Raw genomic sequence first — 18,886 nt, forward strand, 5'->3', positions numbered from 1 at the left:
AGGGATAGTTTCAATACATTCATAATTGCACATGTAGATATGCTCACTAGTTGTGATCCAATCACAAATTCTCTCACGCTATGAATCGTATTGCGGACATTCAGTATTTGAGTTTAAGATCCAATCAAACACATATGGAATGTGCACTTAAATAGTAAATTACTATTTATCCAATAAATAGTATAATTGTAAGGTGATTGCCTTAGGACACCTCTCAAATCTAACAATAAGGGACTAAAATTTTGAATTTTGGGCGCCCTTATCTGGATCCAAGCGACCAAACAGTTCAAACACTCGGAAGGGATCTAGGTGCCCGTACGTCAACCGATCAAGTCAGCAAGGTGGATGAGGTGGTAAGTTTTTAATGGTCGGGACACCTCAGCCTCTAGGCGCTTGAAAAGGCTCTAGGCGCCCAAAGATGGATAAAGTATGGCGGAGTCCAAGTTGATCAGACAACCTCCACATCAGCATCTAGGTGCCCGAAAGATATCGAGTTAGCGTCAAAAGCGAATCGATGGGATGATATGGAGGTGTCTAGAAGGAGTTCCAGGTGTCCGAATTTTCTTATATAAGCAGCTGTGAGGGGAAACCTTAATAAAATTCATTCACGCTACCTCTAGGATTGTTCTGCGCATGACCAAGCACTTGAGACACCGTCATCATGCCGAAAAGCTACACCAACAACTACGCACATCTTATATTCTATTTATCGATAAAAATACTTAATTTCGTTTATTTTTGTACTTAACTCTTTAGGATGGTAAAAGTTTACCGGTCCTTAAAATTCTGTAAAAGTGAAACTCTCTCTTGGAAGAGGAGAGTTTATTAGTAGATTACCGATCAGAAACGGTCAAGGATCATGGACCTTAGAGTAGTAGTCAGTAGCTGTGAACCAAGTAAAACAAACGTGTCACTGTTTATTTTTCGCTGCAATTACTTACTCTGGTGTTTACGAAGTTTTTTCGAACTTATGAAAAAGCAACAAACATGTTATTCACCCCCCCCCCCCCTCTAGCGCTCACTTCAATCCTTCATTTATCTTTTTACACTAATCATAGATAAATTCACTAGACACATTCAAGATATGGTATCGTGGTGCATGATGTTTGCAGATGAAATTATTTTGGTAGATAAGACACATAAATAAGTAAATGTTTAACTCAAATCTTAACGAGAAATGTTGAAAATAAAAGATTTTAGACTTAATAGAATAAAGACAGAATTTATAAAATTTAAGTTTAATAATATTAAATATAATGAGATAATTATTAAAATAGAAAATGATCTAGTTATTTGTAACTTAAAGTTTTAAGTATTTAGGATTATTTTTGTAAAAGAATGAAAGGATTAAGAGAAATATTTTACATAGAATACAAGCATAATAGTTGAAATAGAGGAAAGTGACAGGTATTCTTTTGTGATCATAAAGTGCATTTAAGACTTAAAAGAAAGTTTTATAAAATGATGATTCAACATGCTATGTTATATAAAGTTGAATGTTGGGCTACGACTCGAGCACGTCAGCAGAATATGAGAGTTGTAAAGATGAGAATATTAAAATTGATGTACGAACATATAAGGATAGAAAGAATAAAAAATAAAAATATTAGAGAAAAAATCATGATTATTACTTATTGAGAAAAAACTCTAGGAAACAAATTTTAATTGATAGAACTTGATATGTACTTAAATAACCAATAAATGTTATAGTTAGATGATGTACAATTATAACAAATATACACATTAAATAAAAATTATCAAAAAAATTAGTTAACAATAATAAAATAAAATATAATTTATTTAAATATAAATGATAATAAAATGTAGAAGAATCTATATAATCGATTTCACTTAATAGGATAGATTTAATTATTTGATTATATATTAATTGAAGTGTTTTAACTATTTATATAATTAAAATATTTTCATTAACCAACAACTTTTGCTTAGTGTCCAGGAACTTATCATTTCACAACCCATTTTTTTTCCTTCATAGTCAATTATTGATTCACTCAGTAGGTTGAATAAAATAAATCACTTCCAATTTCATTTGATTGATTCAATTAAACATATTCTGAATTGATATAAATATCCCTGCTTTTGGCCACACTCAACCGCTCTTTCCATATTTAGATAGTTTATTCACTTTAGAAGGCAATCAAATTAATAACAACTCTAGTGACTACAAGCCACCAACCATTCTCCTCCTAATACCAATGTTCAAACCTTGTCCCTCCAACAAGTCTTGAGAAGCATCCCACTATCGATACCCGTTGATCGACTGAGATTGATTCCGCTCACATCTAACGGCTATAAAAAGTGTCCGAAGAGGTGTTCTTTAAAAACGCTTTTTCTTTCAGCCGAAAAACTACAAAATATCCAAAGTTTATTTTCAAAATATTCTAACATGGTTTGTATCCAAAATCTGAAACTTCAAAACTAAGGAGAATCTTGGGCAAGCACAGGTTTGAGAATGCCCATTTTTTCTTCCTAATTACAAGAAATCTCGTGTTTGATCATCTTGCAACTGATGTGTAATCCTCCTTCCTATATATACAAACACACATCTTTGGTAACAATTTTTGGCTATTCCTCCACGAACACTTTGGGTGTGAAATTCCATCGAACACCCATCTAATGCGCAGTTTTCGAGGTGCTGGCGCCGCCGCTCTCGGGCGCGGGCGCTGCTTCGCCGGAGTCTCTGCCGCACTTCTGGCAGCTCCGCGGCGGCGCGGGGACCACCACGACCCGGCGGCAGGAAGGGCAAGAGGCGTTGGATCCCAGCCAGGTGTCGACGCACGCGGCGTGGAAGCCGTGCCCGCACTGCGGCAGGACGCGGACCTGGTCGCCGCAGGCGAACTCGGCGAGGCAAATCGCACAGTCGACGAGCTCGACGCCGGCGGGGGCGGGGGCTGCGGTGGAGGAGGAGGCGGCGAAGGAGAGCGTGGGAAGGGCGCGGAGGGTCTTCTTCTTGATCCCCTTTCTCGGGATCAGAGGCAGGGGCGGGAAGAGGGTCCGATCGGCGGGGGCGGCCAAGGAGCGGCGGAGCCAGGCGCAGCGGGCGACGAAGGCGAGGCCGATGGCGCAGATCAGGGCGCAGAGAAGGGCGGCGAGTGTGAGGACGAAGTTGGAGTGGAAAGGGAAGGCGGAGACCGTCTGACCCGGCACCCCAACCGGGTCGTAGGAGAGGAGAAACCTCGCCGGAGAACGCATCGCCTCGATCTGGAAGAGGAAGGAAATTGGGGGGAGGTCCAGTGAAGCAGTGGAAGCTGGGATTTATAGACGCCACCGTTGCTTTGAGATTAGTGTTTCAAGCATCAAATTCTTATAATCGCACCAGCAAAATCGAAAGCAGTATAACTGTGGTTGGGCCACGTGCCACGCTTCCCTTGCTGGCTTTAGTAACTCAGTTGAGAGGCCACGTGCTGGGAACCGCAATTGTCTTCTTTCCGGCCACTTGTTTGCGTGCCGACTAATACTTTCCTTGATCGCTGATCCTCGTGCCTAATTGGTTAGTTTATTTCAGGAATGTGTAGCTAGGGTGTCCCAGAAATAGGGTAGGGTAGGGGTGTCGATGCTATGTGGTCTTGCTTGGGCTCGACATGGCACGGGTCCATTTGAGTCATATTTTTACGTCGTGTCTAGCTCGATGGAGTTTTAAATTGGGCACGTCAAGCACAATTGGGAAATTGAGTTTGTCTTCCTTGCCTTTTAAATATTTGGGCATGTGAAAATCGCAAGCTTGGAGAATATATTATTAATAATGTAAATTGGGATCAAACTCTTCTATAAAAGATGGAATCCACCACCTTAACGGCTCTATAGGGTCGGCCCCCACGACCATATGTGAAGAGATAAATTAAAAAATTGTAGTTAGTCACGACGCAGGAGGGTATTGTCAGGTTTCATTAGGATTCGAATGTCCTCTTCTGCAACTTTGCTACGTCATAACCAACTCAGCTATGCCTTGGGGAGAAATTGAGGTCGAACTCTTCTGCAAAAGGTGGAATCCGCCACCTTAGTGGCGCCACACGGTTGACCCCGCGACTATCTGTGATGAGGTAAATCGAGAAACTACAGTTGGTCACGACACAGGAGGGTATTGCTTGACTTCGTCAGGATTCGAACCATTGTCCTCTTCTGCAACTCTGCTGTCTCGTAACCAACTCAACTATGCCCCAGAGATAATTGGGGTCGAACTCAATCCATGGGCAGATGAACCGATAGATAGTTATATTTAAGTTAGTGATTCAAAACAGTAATTCCTTCCTATTTGCATGTATTAATTCTCTAGCAAATTAATAATTTAAGAATACCATGTTTACTTTTAGCCCACCAGGCCACATCTTAAACCTATAAAAGAAATAAATAATCAAAATCTTAACCCTATTCTAAACACGAACACTACTTGATCCAATAATAAAAATAAAGTGAAATAATAAAAAGAAAAAAATAAAAAATGGCACAAATAAATAAGCTGAATCACATCCTGCTGAAGTGAAAGAGAAAGAGGTTGCAGTGGTGATGGGGGCAGTGATAGTGGCGTATCACAACCAACCATTCTATATATGAATTAAATGCATATAATCACGTGTTTTCAAATACCACACCATATATATTCTATATAGAATTAAGAAATTATGATGTATGAAACTTGTGTTAATACAAGCATGGAAGTTAGTGGGGAAAAGTAAGTAGACTTGCAGGCTTCATGTGTTCCATGTGCCTGACTTAGATATATAATCGAAGATAGATATATAGATCAGGTCAGGTCTTGGAAATCCATGTCAAACTGAATGCTACCTCACTAATTCAGCATGAGTGGATTGAGATGCTGACAATACACGTATGAAAATGATCCACACAAACTTAATTAATGGGGCATTAAACACAGTAGTGAGGTATGTTGGAGAAAAGGAGATTGGCACGGAAATGCAGGCAAGTATGCCTGTGAGATAGAGCACGCTTTTACTTTATGAAAGAAAAGAAAAGAAAAGAAAAAAACGAAAAGAAAAAGAGAAAGAGGAAGTGGGTGCGAAATTGAGTAGAGTTGTCCGACGATCCTTTAAAAATTTATCATTTGACATACTAAGAGATCAGGTAGGTCAGTCTGCCAACTTGATTAATTGATAAATTCTCAATCCAATTCAATTTAATCCAAAATAGATTGTAAGTTAGACAAATGCAGTTCATGAATCTATTAAAAAACAAAAAAATAAAATTTTAAATTTAAATTATAAATTAGATGGAGCAACCCAACGAGTTCAATGAATTTTTTAATTTAATTTCATAGTAGTCCATTTAAACTTGTAAGATGATAAATTGATAAAATTTTAATTTATTTTATTTAAATTATTTGATGGAACATACTAACTCGACAAATCTAATTTAAATGGACGGCTGTAGGATTGAGTTATATAAGGGTGAGGTTGTAATGAGCTCCATCATTTCATTTTTCTGTTCTATGACTTATCCAGTTGAAATGGGAAAAAATATATATCTATAAAAAAAAATGTGTGCAGCCTCGATGTTCTTTGTGGTCACTTTTAGGCATGCTGGATTGGATGCTTTCACTGCAGAAGATAAGATCTCAAATCTAAAAAGAAATTAATTAAGATTTCATGAGTGTAAAAATGCAAAGTGCTATATTCATGGTTTCAACTTTAGAGATTCATTTAGATATTGTTGGTATACATGTTGGGATTTTGAAAGATTTTGATTGGAGTTGTGAATATATTTAAAATATATATATAGTGTCGTTTTGTTTTTTTATATAGTATAAAAAAAGTAATTCAAGGAGCTATTAGATTCATACAACTAGCATTTTTTGGTGTTTAGTTTATTAAAATATTGTTATTATTTTATTTTGGTACAACTTTTGAATGCATTTCTGCTAAAATATGCACATGCAACAACCTTTTTTTTTTAAAAATAAAAAAATATATATATATATATATATTCTCTGTCACTGCTTTCTTCATGAACCTCTTCTAGTGAGATGCCAATTAAAAGTTTGTTGGTGATGCCACGATTACCTACCTCCCCTTGACAGCTCAGCAGAAAGGTCAAGTGCCCTCGGACGTGCCTTTCATCCTCGTATGGAAAGCCCCATTCAGGAATATTCGCATCAAGCGTCCTTGGCTCTTTAAAAATATCTCCGTTCTAAAATATTCCTATTGCACATCCTTACACACTTGGAAATATTCTTATCTAAGAACATTCTCACCGCTTGCCCTTATGCTATTTGAGAATGTCCCCATCTGAAAATATTCATATTGTGCATCCTTATACTTTTTATGAACATCTCCATCCGAAAATATTCTTATTATGTGCCTTTACGCTCTTTGGGAATAGGAACATCCTCATCGTGTGCTCTTGCACTCTTTAGGAATATCTCCATCGCGTTAGGGATGGCAACGAGTTCGGGGATTGGCGGGGAAGTCTTCTCCATCTCCGTCCCCGAAACCCAAACTTCATATACCATCTCCGTCCCCATCCCCGTCGGGTATCATAATTTAGATACCATCCCCGTCCCCGTCGGGTTTCGGATATCCAACGGATTTCGGAGATCCCCACAGATTTCGGAGGTGGTTTTCCCTCCCGGTATTTCCATGGGTATCCCCATACCCATACCCATCCACATCTCCATCATGACATATTTAAAAAGTATTTTTTAAAATTTATTACTTTTTTATTAATTAAAAAAAGAAAATATTATTTGTTTTAGAAATAATGAAACTATAGTATTCAAACAAGTAATTATCAATATGACTTATTTTTTTCATTTGATATAAGGATATAATCAAATTAATGAATCTCAATGAATGAAATTATCAAAGTCGGGTTCGGGGATGGGGACGGGGAATTTTTGGAATACCATCCCCGACCCATCCCCGCTTTCCGAGATTCGGGGATTCCTCCATCCCCATCCCCGCTTTCTCGGATTCGGGGATTCCCCGGTCAAAATGGGATCGGGGAACGGATTCCCCATCGGGTCCGGGTCTAATTGCTGCCATCCCTACATCGCGTGCCCTTATGCTCTTTAGGAATAATTCTATTTGGAAACATCGCTATCATGTGTCCTTACGCTCTCTGGGAGCATCCTCGTCTCGGAACATCCTTGTCGAGTGCCCATACTTCTTGTTAGTACAGATGAAATCAAAATATCTCCACAATAGTATGATATTGTCCACTTTGAACTTAAGTTCTCATGGTTTTGTTCTTGGGCTCTCCCCAAAAGGTCTTATACCAATGGAGATACTTTCCATCCTTTAAACTCATGATATTTTCCATATGTTTTAGATGTGAGACTATGTTTGTACCCTTGCAACCCAACAATCCCTCCCTTAAACAAAGGACCACAGGCCCCCCTCAAATATCGTTTTTGATGTCTGAATCCTTGACCCACCAGAACTTTCTACCCCTTGGTCCATCCGACCTACTAGGACTTCCTGCCCCTCGGTCCACCCGACCTACTAGGACTTCCTACCTAGCCGCAACTAAGACTTCCTGCCCCTCGGTCCACCCGACCTACTAGGACTTCTTGTCCCTCGGTCCACCCGACCTACTAGGACTTCCTGTCCCTCGGTCCACCCGACCTACCAGGACTTCCTACCTAGCCGCAACTAGGACTTCCTGCCCCTCGGTCCACCCGACCTACCAGGACTTCCTGTTCCTCAGTCCACCTGACCTACTAGGACTTCCTGCCTGGTGTCTGGTCCTCTTGATCCAAACACGGGAGCACTCACTTCCTTTGTTTAAGGTTCAACCCACATGGTTAGATCCAGATCATGGTTCATCCGGCGGTTAGTCCGGTGAAGAGCAACCTCGCTCTGATACCACTTGTTAGTATGGATGGAATCAAAATATCTCCACAATGGTATGATATTGTCCACTTCAAGCCTAAGCCCTCATGGTTTTGTTCTTGGGCTCTTCCCAAAAGGTCTCATACCAATGAAGATACTTTCCATCCTTTAAACCCATGATCTTTTCCATGTGTTTTAGATGTAGGGGACTATGTTTGCACGCTTGCAACCCAACACTTCTTTGGGAACATCTTCATCTGAGAATATCCCCGTAGCACACCCTTACGCTTTCTAGGAGCATCCTCGTCATGCGCCTTTGCCCTCTCTAAAAATATCCTTGTTATGCACCTTTACGTTATTCAGAAACATCTCCATTTAAGAATATTTTCATCACGCACCCTTAAACTCTTTGATAACATCCTATCTAAGAACATCTCTAATGTCCAAGAACTTCCCTTTTGTGGGCCTTTATATAAGAACAGATTCAGAAATTAGGGTTAAACTTAATATAATATATTATATATTATTATAAAATAATAATAAATTATATATATGTATATTTTATTATACTATTCAACAAAATTGTGCCCTACAAGATTTTAAAATATAAAATTCATTTATAATAATATATATATATATATATATATATATATAGAACTGATCTCCTGCGCACCGCCCACTGCGCGACACCTGCGCACCGCCCCGACCCATCGCCGCTTCCACCGCCGTCGCGCCGCCGTCCGGTCACCGACGACCGCCGGACCGGACACGTTGGAAAGCCAGCTCGCCGGCGCTCCGGTCGGGGCCGGATTCTGGCCGGATTGTGACCGGAATCCGGCCGGAATCCAGCCAGAAACGCGACAGACCGACTTTTGGGCGATTCCGCCGGAAATCGGCCGGATTCCGGCCGAATCACGGCCGGAGACCGGCCGCGGTCGACGCGCCCGGCGCCGGCGCGTCGACCGCGGCCGGTCTCCGGCCGTGATTCGGCCGGAATCCGGCCGAATTTCGGCCGGAATCGGCCAACAGTAGCTGTTGGCCGATTCCGGCCGAAATTCGGCCGGATTCCGGCCGAATTTGGCCGGAATCCGACCACCGGACCCGGCGCCGGTGAGTTGCGCATCCATCGGCGCCGGTCCGGTGGCCGGAGATGGCCGGACGCCGGTGAACAGCTGCGGTGAAGGAGCAAACGTCCGAGGAGAAACACTGTGCGTCGATCGGAGAAACGGACGGTCTGGATTGCGTCGCGCACGGGGAGCGCAGGATAACGGAGCGCAGGAGATCAAATCTATATATATATATATATATATATATATATATATATATATACGAGAATGCTATCCTGGGCGCCTCCTCCTTACGCGACCCGTGAGCGTCTCCTCCGACACATCGCCGTTCCCGCCGGCATCGCGACGCCGTCCGGCCACCGATGGCCGCCGGACCGGACCCGATGGACGGCCAACTCACCGGCGGTCCGGACCCGGTGGCTGCCGCCGGTCCTTCCCGTGACTCGGTCGGCCCCGATTCCCATCCGGACCGTCGGTGAGTTGGCCGTCCATCGGGCCTGGTCCGGCGGCCGTCGGTGGTCGAACGGCATCGCGATGCCGGCGGGAATAGCAACGGGTTCGGCGAAGACATACTGTGCATTCCCAAAAATGGACGGTTCAGATTTGGCGCGCGATCGAAATAGAAGGTTGATTCGAAGTCGCGCACAGGCGCTCAGGGAGGAGGCGCCCAGGATAAATAAATATTATATATATATATATATATATAATTTAATTTTTATTTAGTTTTATTTTTAAATTAATTTTATTTATTATTTTTTCATTAATACTTATATATATTTTTATTTTATTTAATTTTTATTTAGTTTTATTTTTAAATTAATTTTATTTATTATTTTTTAAATTTTATTTAATTTTTATTTAGTTTTATTTTTAAATTAATTTTGTTTATTTTTTTAAATTTTATTTAATTTTTTAAATTAACACTCATTTCCGTTTAAATTACCACCTTCAATCCCTTAACACATGTCAAAACCTCCCTTCCCCTTAAATTACCCACCCTTCAACTCTTGACACATGTCAGAACCTCTCCTCCCCTTAAATTATCCACCCTTCAAATCTTGACACATATCAGAACCTCCCCTCACCTTAAATTACTCACCCTTCAACTCTTGACACATGTCAAAACCTCCCCTCCTCTTAAATTACCCATCATTCAACTCTTGACACATGTCAGAATCTCCTCTCCCCTTAAATTACCCACCCTTAAACTCTTGACACATGCCAGAACCTCCCCCTCCTCTTAAATTACCCACCCTTCAACTCTTGACACATGTCAGAACCTCCTTTCACCTTAAATTACCCACCCTTCAACTCTTGACATATGTCAGAATCTCCCCTCCCCTTAAATTACTCACCCTTCAACTCTTGACACATGTCAGAACCTCTTCTCCCCTTAAATTACCCACACTTCAACTTTTGACACTTGTCAGAACCTCCCCTCCCCTTAAATTACCCACCCTTCAACTCTTGACACATGTCAAAATATCTCCCTTTAAATCCTCCTCTTATACTTCATCACACCTCCCTCCACTGCTATCTCCCTCTCAGCCTCTCCTTCTCTTTTTCTGAAACATAGTTATCTTCTTAGTCATTACTTTTCGTAATTCATAGAAGGAAACTATGGATGACTATTTGGGTTTATTTTCAAATAGTTGGTCAATTGAGAATGATGTTCCTGGTCAATTGAGAATGATGTTCCTAGTTAATAAATAAAATTAATTAAAAAATAAAAATTATATAAAAATAAAAATATAATAATAAAATTGATTAAAATAAAATTAAATAAAATTTATATAAAATTCTAAAAATAAAGTATTGATAACAAATAATTAATAAAATTGATTAAAAATAAAACTAAATAAAAATAAAAAAAAATTGTATCGATGAAAAAAACAATAAATTAAATTAATTAAAAAAATAAAACTAAATAATTCAATTGCTTTAAAATAATTCAATTGCTTTAAAATAATTCATCAAAACCAAACCTAAATTAATTTAAAAAACAAAACTAAATGAAAATTTAAAAAATTAAAAAATTAAAAAAGAAAAGGGGTAGAAGTGTCATTTGATAAGGAAAGAGAAGGAGGTGGGAGGGGGGCTGTCAAATCGGGGAGGGGGGAAAAGCAGCTCTCTATCTCATCGATTTAGCTAGCACGTGGAGAAAAAAGGGTTATTTTATGGGGAACTTGTTAAAAAATAATCAATGTAAAATTTATCTTTGTGGTCAATTTCCATCCATGAAATACTTAATTTAAATATGTTTAAATTAAAATTATATAAAATAATTAAAATTCGATTCGAATTTTAATTATCAATTAGTTTAAAAATATATAAATTAAGAATAAACCGAACCAATAAAATTAAAATTTTTAAATATTATAAAAAATTTATCTTGAATTTATAAATTATTTTTTTATTTTAATTAATTTAGTTTATTCAATTTAATCGAAGAAGAAATTTTAAAATCGAACCCGAATTAAATTTACCGAATTAATCAATTTTTTTAGAAAAATTAACTGAAATTATAAAATAACCGAATCAAAATTTTAAATTCAGTCGGTTTAATCGGTTTATTTGATTTAATAGAATCTTTACTCACCCCTACTCACAGATAATCGTGAAACTGATCATATAGGATTGTTGGAGTAACAAATTCTACCTTGTTGAAATAAGAATCCTCAACCGCTAATATATTATGAACGCTAGAAACTAATTATTTAATCTATTAGATCTGAAAAAATTGATAATATTTAAATCTATGTAATAATTTATGCTGCAAAAAAAAATTTAATCTTATTATTTTTAAAAGTAAAAATTGAGAATTTTGCATAAATCTACTGGCCCATTCATACTTAGTAAAACACTTTGTTTATTTTACTATTACTATAACTACATAAATTTTAATAAAATAAAATTTTTTAGATAAAATTCATTTCTTAACTTATAATATATGTTTTAATTTTCATAAAAAATAATTAAATAGAATGCAAGTGCTTTTGCGATTTTTTTAAAAGTTGAAATGGTTACTTAATTTCACTTCATCTATTTAATTATATTAAATGCATTTATTTATTTTTATGAAAATAATATATTATTTATATTTAAATTACTATAAAAATATATTTTATATATATATAATTCTTATATCTTTTTAATATTTGGTATATACATCTTATAATTTATCACTATCGCATCAATTATCAATTAGTTATATTTCTTCTATTCATTCTTAATTTAAAAGTCAGCTTAACGTCAAAATATATAAAATACAAATAATATTTTATATATTACATCATATAAAAAGATCTCTTTCATTGTGATTAATAAAAAGATAAAAGATAGCTACGAACATCAGTGCAATATATTTTTTTAAAATATAGATCTCAACTCTTGATAGGTAATATATTATGAACGTTTAGAATAGTTCTCTATCAATGTGTACATACTTAAGTCTAAATAATAATATTATTATGCATTAACAGTTTTTTTATTTTATAAAAAAAATCATAAATTAAAAAACAAATTCTTCACATATCTACTGGACTATTCCTTAAGTATAGTTTTTATCTTAGAAAAAATACCAAGTAGAATGTAAGTATTTTCAAGGAATTTTATTTTAAAAATATATATATATTAAACTATATTAAGTGCATTTTATTTATTTAAAAATACTATATTATTTATATTATAATCATTATAAATACATATTTTACTTTGATACCATATTGAAACATAGAGGAAGAATAGAAAGCAATAATAAAAAATAATAATTATTTTTTTTTAAGAAGAGAGGGCGGCAACTCCAAAAAAGTAAAAGAAGAAGAAAAGAGTGAGTTAGAAAACTTCCATCACACTTTATATAAAAGATAAAATGAAAATGATGATACATGAGTGATATCACATCAATCAAAATTAGACGAATGGTACATAAAAGAGAAAGATCGTTACAAATGATTTTTATATATTTCATCTTTCGTGTGCACACAATTTAGAATATAAAAAACATTTACATGTGAAAAAACTCTTTATTAAGTGATATTTTTAGAATTTACATATTTTATAGTTTTGTCGGGAGTCTCAAATTTGTATGGCAGTAGCCTGCCTTTAAAAGATGTCTATTATTAAGTGATATTTTTAGAATTTATCTTTTACAATTTGATTAAAACTTAATTAAATAGTACTAAATACTTCTCTAACATCACATATTCAAAAAAAATATTGATTTATTTATCTGTGAGAAGGTAAATTGAGAAACTACAATTGATTGTTAGGATTCGAATCCTCTACAACTCTACTGCATCGTAATCAACTCAACTATGCCCCAGAAATTATTACTAGACTTCAACAATATATAATTGTATATAATTGTGGATGTGCATTTAACATTTCATGAATTATTATATTTAATTAGCTGAGAAAGAAGGAGCCATGTCTCACGATTTCTCGCCGATATTTTTCTTTTTGGAAAATAATTCAAAAAAAAAAAGAAAGAACAGAAACGTTTCAGATTATTTTAACCATGAAAAGCTTTTTTTTTTTTTTTTTTTTTGAATGCTGTATTCTCTCACACGCAGCTCTTGCTATAAACCAAATCCTTCTTCAGCGATCTTGAGAAGCATGGTTTCTTCACAGTCACACAACATGCAAGGTAGAACCCTCAGATATATAGTTCCCTCTGAAATCTTATAACTTTCTTCTCCGTTTTTTTTCCCATTGTTTAGAACTATATATTCTTTCTTCTGTCCGTGCATCTGTTCAGATAAAAATCTTGCTTTGCAGGTTGGTTCAGCTGGATCTGTGAGGAAGACTTTGATTTGGGAGCCCCGTGCACAGGGAAGAGCATCATAGACTTGATCAACACTGTCTTCCTCATCACTTACACCCTGTGCCTGCTTATACTTTGCCTCAGAAGGCAATACACGAGCAGCAGTAACAGGCACAGGGAATGGACTCCCTTCATCAGCTCCCTTTGTTGTGCTTTAACTGGCATTTCATACTTGACTGCAGGTTTGAGAACCCTAATTCTCAAAGAACACAAGTCTATGAACTGGAAATGGTTCTCTTGCTTCATCAGAAGTCTAGTTTGGATAGTTCTATCAGTTTCCTTGATCATCCAACCCATGAAGCTGGTGCAAAAAGTAAGCCTGGCGTGGTGGACTTCATTTCCGCTTCTATTTTCTGCATACAATGTAAATCTTCTCCTGAGACATCACCAAAACCTTCAAATCCTCGAAATGTTATCATGGCCAGTGAGCTTGCTACTTCTGTTCTACTCCATCAAGCTCATCGTTCGAAGGGAGCTCCACGGAGGAGAACATGACTTATGTCAACCGCTGCTGAGCAGGAAGAGCTCAAGGAAACCTGGTTTTTTTAGTCTCTTGTCATTCTCATGGTTAAACCCTTTGCTAAAGCTTGGTTACTCCAAACCTTTGCGACTCAACGACATCCCTCCTTTGTATCCCGAAGACACTGCTCAACAAGCTTACGACAGATTCTTCCAAGTATGGAGTGCTGAAAGACACAGCAAAGGAAAAGCCACCAATTTGGTTTCTTCATCGCTGTTCAAATGTTACTCGACAGAGCTTTTAGTGACAGGGTTTTATGCATTACTGAAAGCTGTAACAGTTTCGGCTTCCCCGATTCTACTCTATGCATTCGTATGGTATAACAACCTCAAGGAGAGAGAGCTCAAGATTGGCCTTACGCTAGTTGGTCTCTTGGTGGCGATGAAGCTGGTGGAGTCCTTGTCTCAAAGGCACTGGTTTTTCGAATCGAGGAGGTTGGGTATGAAGATGCGATCGGCTTTGATGGCGGCTGTGTTTGAGAAAATGCTCAAGCTCTCATGCCATGGAAGGAAAAGGCATTCCGCAGGAGAAGTTGTGAACTACATTGCGGTGGATGCTTACCGGCTCGGGGACTTCCCTTGCTGGTTTCACATGGCATGGAGTCTTCCACTCCAGTTGCTGCTCGCAGTGGGGATAATCTTCTGGGCTGTGGGTCTTGGAGCTCTACCAGGATTAGTTCCTCTGACCATCCTAGGGTTTGCAAACGTGCCCTTTGCGAAGTTCCTACAAGATTGCCAAGCCAAGTTCATGGTGGCTCAGGATGATAGATTGAGGGCTACATCTGAGGCCCTGAACAACATGAAGATCATAAAGTTGCAGTCATGGGAGCACCACTTCAGAAGCATGATCGAGAGCCTGAGAGATGTAGAGTTCGAGTGGCTTTCGGAGATTCAAAACAAGAAAGCTTATGGGTCTGCGTTATACTGGATGTCGCCGACAGTTGTTTCCACTGTGATCTTGGCGGGAACAGCAGCCATGGGAACTGCTCCTCTGGATGCTAGCACAATTTTCACAGTCCTGGCAACACTCCGAGTTATGTCGGAACCGATGAGAATGCTGCCTGAAGTCCTCTCGATGATGATCCAAGCAAAGGTTTCATTAGACCGCATCAACACTTTCCTGCTCGAAGATGAGATCAAAGAAGAGGATGTCATGAAAAACCAGGCACAAGATTCAAGCCTTGGCATCCAAGTGCGAAATGGATCTTTTCGCTGGGAGCCGGATGAATCAGTTCCAACATTGAAGAACCTGAATTTGAGCATCAATAGAGGAGAAAAAATTGCGGTTTGTGGGCCTGTCGGTTCTGGAAAATCGTCACTCTTGTATGCTATACTCGGCGAGATTCCTAAACTTTCAGGATCTGTGAGTCACTAAACAGTTGCTTTCCTTGAATCTTTTAGTGAAACACAGTACTTCATAGCAATTCTTTTTCAATATTCTTCCCTTTTAGGTCGAGGTCTTTGGATCGATTGCGTATGTTTCGCAGACATCCTGGATCCAAAGTGGGACAATTCGCGACAACATTCTATATGGCAAGCCTATGGACAGGGCACTATATGACAAGGCCATCAAATGCAGTGCATTGGATAAGGACATGGACAATTTCGATCATGGAGACCTTACCGAGATCGGGCAGAGAGGGCTGAACATGAGTGGAGGGCAGAAGCAAAGAATTCAGCTTGCAAGGGCAGTCTACAATGATGCAGATATCTACCTCCTGGATGATCCCTTCAGTGCTGTCGATGCTCATACTGCTGCAATTCTTTTCCATGTAAGAAGTTAGTGTGCCATAAGCGAACTTGTTTGATTCATCTTATGAATATTTGCACTAACTTGAATGAGAACTTGTAGGATTGCGTGATGTTGGCTTTGAAACACAAGACTGTCATTCTAGTCACTCATCAAGTCGAGTTCCTCACTGAAACTGATAGAATTCTGGTGAAGCAGCTTTCTGAAGGATGATTTGCCTCATGGTAATTTAAATCTTATTCGATATGTGGTTTTCCTTGTTAGGTGATGGAGAATGGAAGAGTTGCACAAGAAGGAACCTACGAGGAACTACTGAAGGCCGGGGCAGCTTTCGGAAAACTTGTAAACGCTCATCAATCTTCAATCGACAAGTTAGGGTCTTTGAAACTCGAAAACCAAGCTCGAGCAGAATACACGAATGGTGATCAAGAGATCATTACCATTCAGCCTTCAAAACAGGATAGTGAGGTAGAAATTTCGACAAAGGGCTTCTCGGCAGTGCAGCTAACAGAAGAGGAGGAAACTGAAATAGGTGACCTTGGATGGAAGCCATACCATGATTACCTCCAAGTATCAAAGGGCTATTCTCTTTTCGTTTTGATGATCTTGTTACAATTGACATTCATGATCTTCCACAGCCTTTCGAGCTATTGGCTAGCCGTTGTTGTGCAAGTGCAGCATCTCAGCAAAGGAATTCTGATAGGAGTTTATTCATTTTTCTCCATTCTTAGTTGCTTCTTTGCATATTCTAGGAACTTGGTAGCTGCTAAGCACGGCTTGAAGGCCTCAAAAGCTTTCTTTACTTCATTCATGGATTCAATCTTTGCAGCTCCTATGTTGTTCTTCGACTCAACTCCTGTCGGAAGGATTCTAACACGGGTACGATACATATTTTGGGCTCAATTGTATCATATTATGTATACTGTGTCCTCTACTGATTGGTTACTCCTTTGAGTTCCTACGCAGGCATCTTCTGATTTGAGCATCTTGGACTTTGACATACCTTACTCCATTGCGTTTGTCATTGCTGGATCAATTGACCTCATCACGATCATCGTAATTATGGCATCTGTCACATGGCAAGTTGTGATCGTAGCAATTCCAGTACTGATCATAATGGTCTTTGCTCAAGTATTTCTCCACCAACTCTTCTACTGTCAAAGTTTTAAGCATTGGTTTACTTCTCAATCCAATCATGCAATATCTTCTTGTAACATTCAAGAGGTACTATGTGGCTTCAGCAAGGGAGCTTGTGAGAATCAATGGAACAACCAAAGCACCGGTGATGAACTCTGCAGCTGAGTCATTGCTTGGTGCTGTCACAATTCGTGCTTTTGGCATGATCGATAGGTTCATCAGAACTAATCTACGACTCATTGATACGGATGCATCGTTGTTCTACTACACAGTGGGTACACTTGAGTGGGTGTTACTGCGTGTCGAAGCACTCCAAAATTTGACCATTTTTACTTCATCTCTTTTCCTTGTTATGCTTCCTCCAACAGTAATTTCTCCTGGTACTTGAACTATCATCTTTTCCTTAATTTTTATTGCTTTACCAATCTTGTGTTTGATGACTAAACTATTTCAGACATATTTCAGGATTTTCTGGCCTCTGCCTATCCTATGCTTTGTCGCTCTCTAGTTGCCAAGTCTTCTTGACGCGATTCTACTCCAATCTTGAAAACTATGTCATATCGGTAGAGCGGATAAAGCAGTTTATGCACATCACACCTGAGCCGTCTGCAATCATCAAAGACAGGAGGCCTCCACCTACATGGCCTAGTGAAGGGAGGATAGATTTACAAGAACTCAAGGTTAGATGTCTTACACCATTTAGTCATTTCATCCCAATGTGAAAGACTGAGCTCTTTGTTCATAAAGTTACTGTCAACAATGTTCAGGTGCGATATCATCCAAATGCCCCTCTTGTTCTCAAAGGAATCACTTGTGCCTTCAAAGCAGGCAACAAGATTGGGGTTGTTGGAAGAACCGGGAGCGGAAAAACCACCCTCATAAGTTCTCTTTTTCGTTTGGTCGATCCTAGCAGCGGGAAGATTCTCATTGATGAACTTGACATATGCTCGATAGGCCTAAAGGATCTTAGGATGAAGCTCAGCATAATACCTCAAGAGGCTACTCTTTTCAGAGGCAGTATCAGAAGTAACTTGGATCCTCTTGGCCTTTATACTGATCAGGAAATTTGGGAGGTTAGCCTTGTTCCCAATCTAAACAAAGTCAGGAATAGACTACGATCATTTGGTAATTTCAGGCTTAAGAAAAATGTAAATTGAAAAATTCTATTTGGCATTTGCAGGCTCTAGAAAAATGTCAACTGAAAACAGCCATCAGTAGCCTTCCTACTCTTCTGGATTCAGCTGGTGAGTGTGATTTCATATTCATCTAAATAAAACAAGATCGATACTTGTATACACTTGTCTGATTCCTCTCAGTGAATGACGATGGCCAAAACTGGAGCGCCGGGCAGCGCCAACTCTTCTGCCTCGGCCGTGTTCTCCTCTGTAAGAACCGAATTCTGGTGCTGGATGAAGCAACTGCATCCATAGACTCTGCAACTGATGCTGTGTTGCAAAGGGTCATCAGGGAAGAATTCTCAAACTGTACAGTTATCACCATCGCGCACAGAGTGCCGACCGTCGTCGACAGTGACATGGTCATGGTTCTTTCTTATGGTATCACCGGAGCTCAATTTGTGCACTGAATTCAGATTTGGTTCTCCTGTCATGGATTGTATTTGAGCTTAGAACATTATGTTTGTGACAGGCAAAATGGTGGAGTATGATGAGCCTTCGAGACTGATTGAGAACCAGAGCTCTGCCTTCTCTAAGCTTGTAGCAGAGTACTGGTCCAACTGCAGAAGAGATTCCTCTCATTCACTTTCAAGCCATTGAGGTGGAAT

The 18,886-nt window shown here is 38.7% G+C and overlaps 2 protein-coding genes across 3 annotated transcripts; one reads left to right on the forward strand and one right to left on the reverse strand.

Annotated features, from left to right (window-relative positions):
* Positions 1-2,369: 2,369 nt before the first annotated feature.
* LOC141843342 (RING-H2 finger protein ATL8-like) lies at positions 2,370-3,230 on the reverse strand. The gene has a single exon (XM_074731420.1). It carries the CDS (start codon positions 3,211-3,213, stop codon positions 2,635-2,637), a length of 579 nt encoding a protein of 192 aa, XP_074587521.1. The 5' UTR covers positions 3,214-3,230; the 3' UTR covers positions 2,370-2,634.
* Positions 3,231-3,919: 689 nt separating this feature from the next.
* On the forward strand, positions 3,920-18,878 carry LOC141843303 (ABC transporter C family member 8-like). 2 transcript variants are annotated; one of them, XM_074731369.1, is made up of 12 exons: positions 3,920-3,944; positions 13,652-15,579; positions 15,668-15,988; positions 16,069-16,155; positions 16,231-16,845; positions 16,933-17,097; positions 17,189-17,483; positions 17,569-17,783; positions 17,871-18,176; positions 18,284-18,347; positions 18,420-18,659; positions 18,751-18,878. In XM_074731369.1, the coding sequence occupies exons 1-12, from the start codon at positions 3,920-3,922 to the stop codon at positions 18,876-18,878; spliced, it is 4,389 nt and encodes a 1,462-aa protein (XP_074587470.1). The 2 variants fall into 2 exon arrangements, with proteins under 2 accessions (XP_074587470.1, XP_074587469.1); XM_074731368.1 differs by lacking the exon at positions 3,920-3,944 and adding an exon at positions 13,490-13,520.
* The last annotated feature ends 8 nt before the right edge of the window (positions 18,879-18,886 follow it).

Source organism: Curcuma longa, chromosome 12 (genome assembly GCF_044706935.1).
Source record: "Curcuma longa cultivar G26 ecotype Majalengka, Jawa Barat chromosome 12, ITB_CL_G26_1.1, whole genome shotgun sequence".
NCBI lineage: Eukaryota > Viridiplantae > Streptophyta > Magnoliopsida > Zingiberales > Zingiberaceae > Curcuma > Curcuma longa.

Coding starts and splice junctions, on each gene's coding strand:
- LOC141843342 (XM_074731420.1), bottom strand. CDS start 3,213: ATGCGTTCTCCGGCGAGGTTTCTCCTCTCCTACGACCCGGTTGGGGTG.
- LOC141843303 (XM_074731368.1), top strand. CDS start 13,490: ATGGTTTCTTCACAGTCACACAACATGCAAG. Junction 16,156..16,230: donor CTGAAACTGATAGAATTCTG/GTGAAGCAGCTT, acceptor TTTCCTTGTTAG/GTGATGGAGAATGGAAGAGT. Junction 17,484..17,568: donor TCCAACAGTAATTTCTCCTG/GTACTTGAACTA, acceptor GACATATTTCAG/GATTTTCTGGCCTCTGCCTA.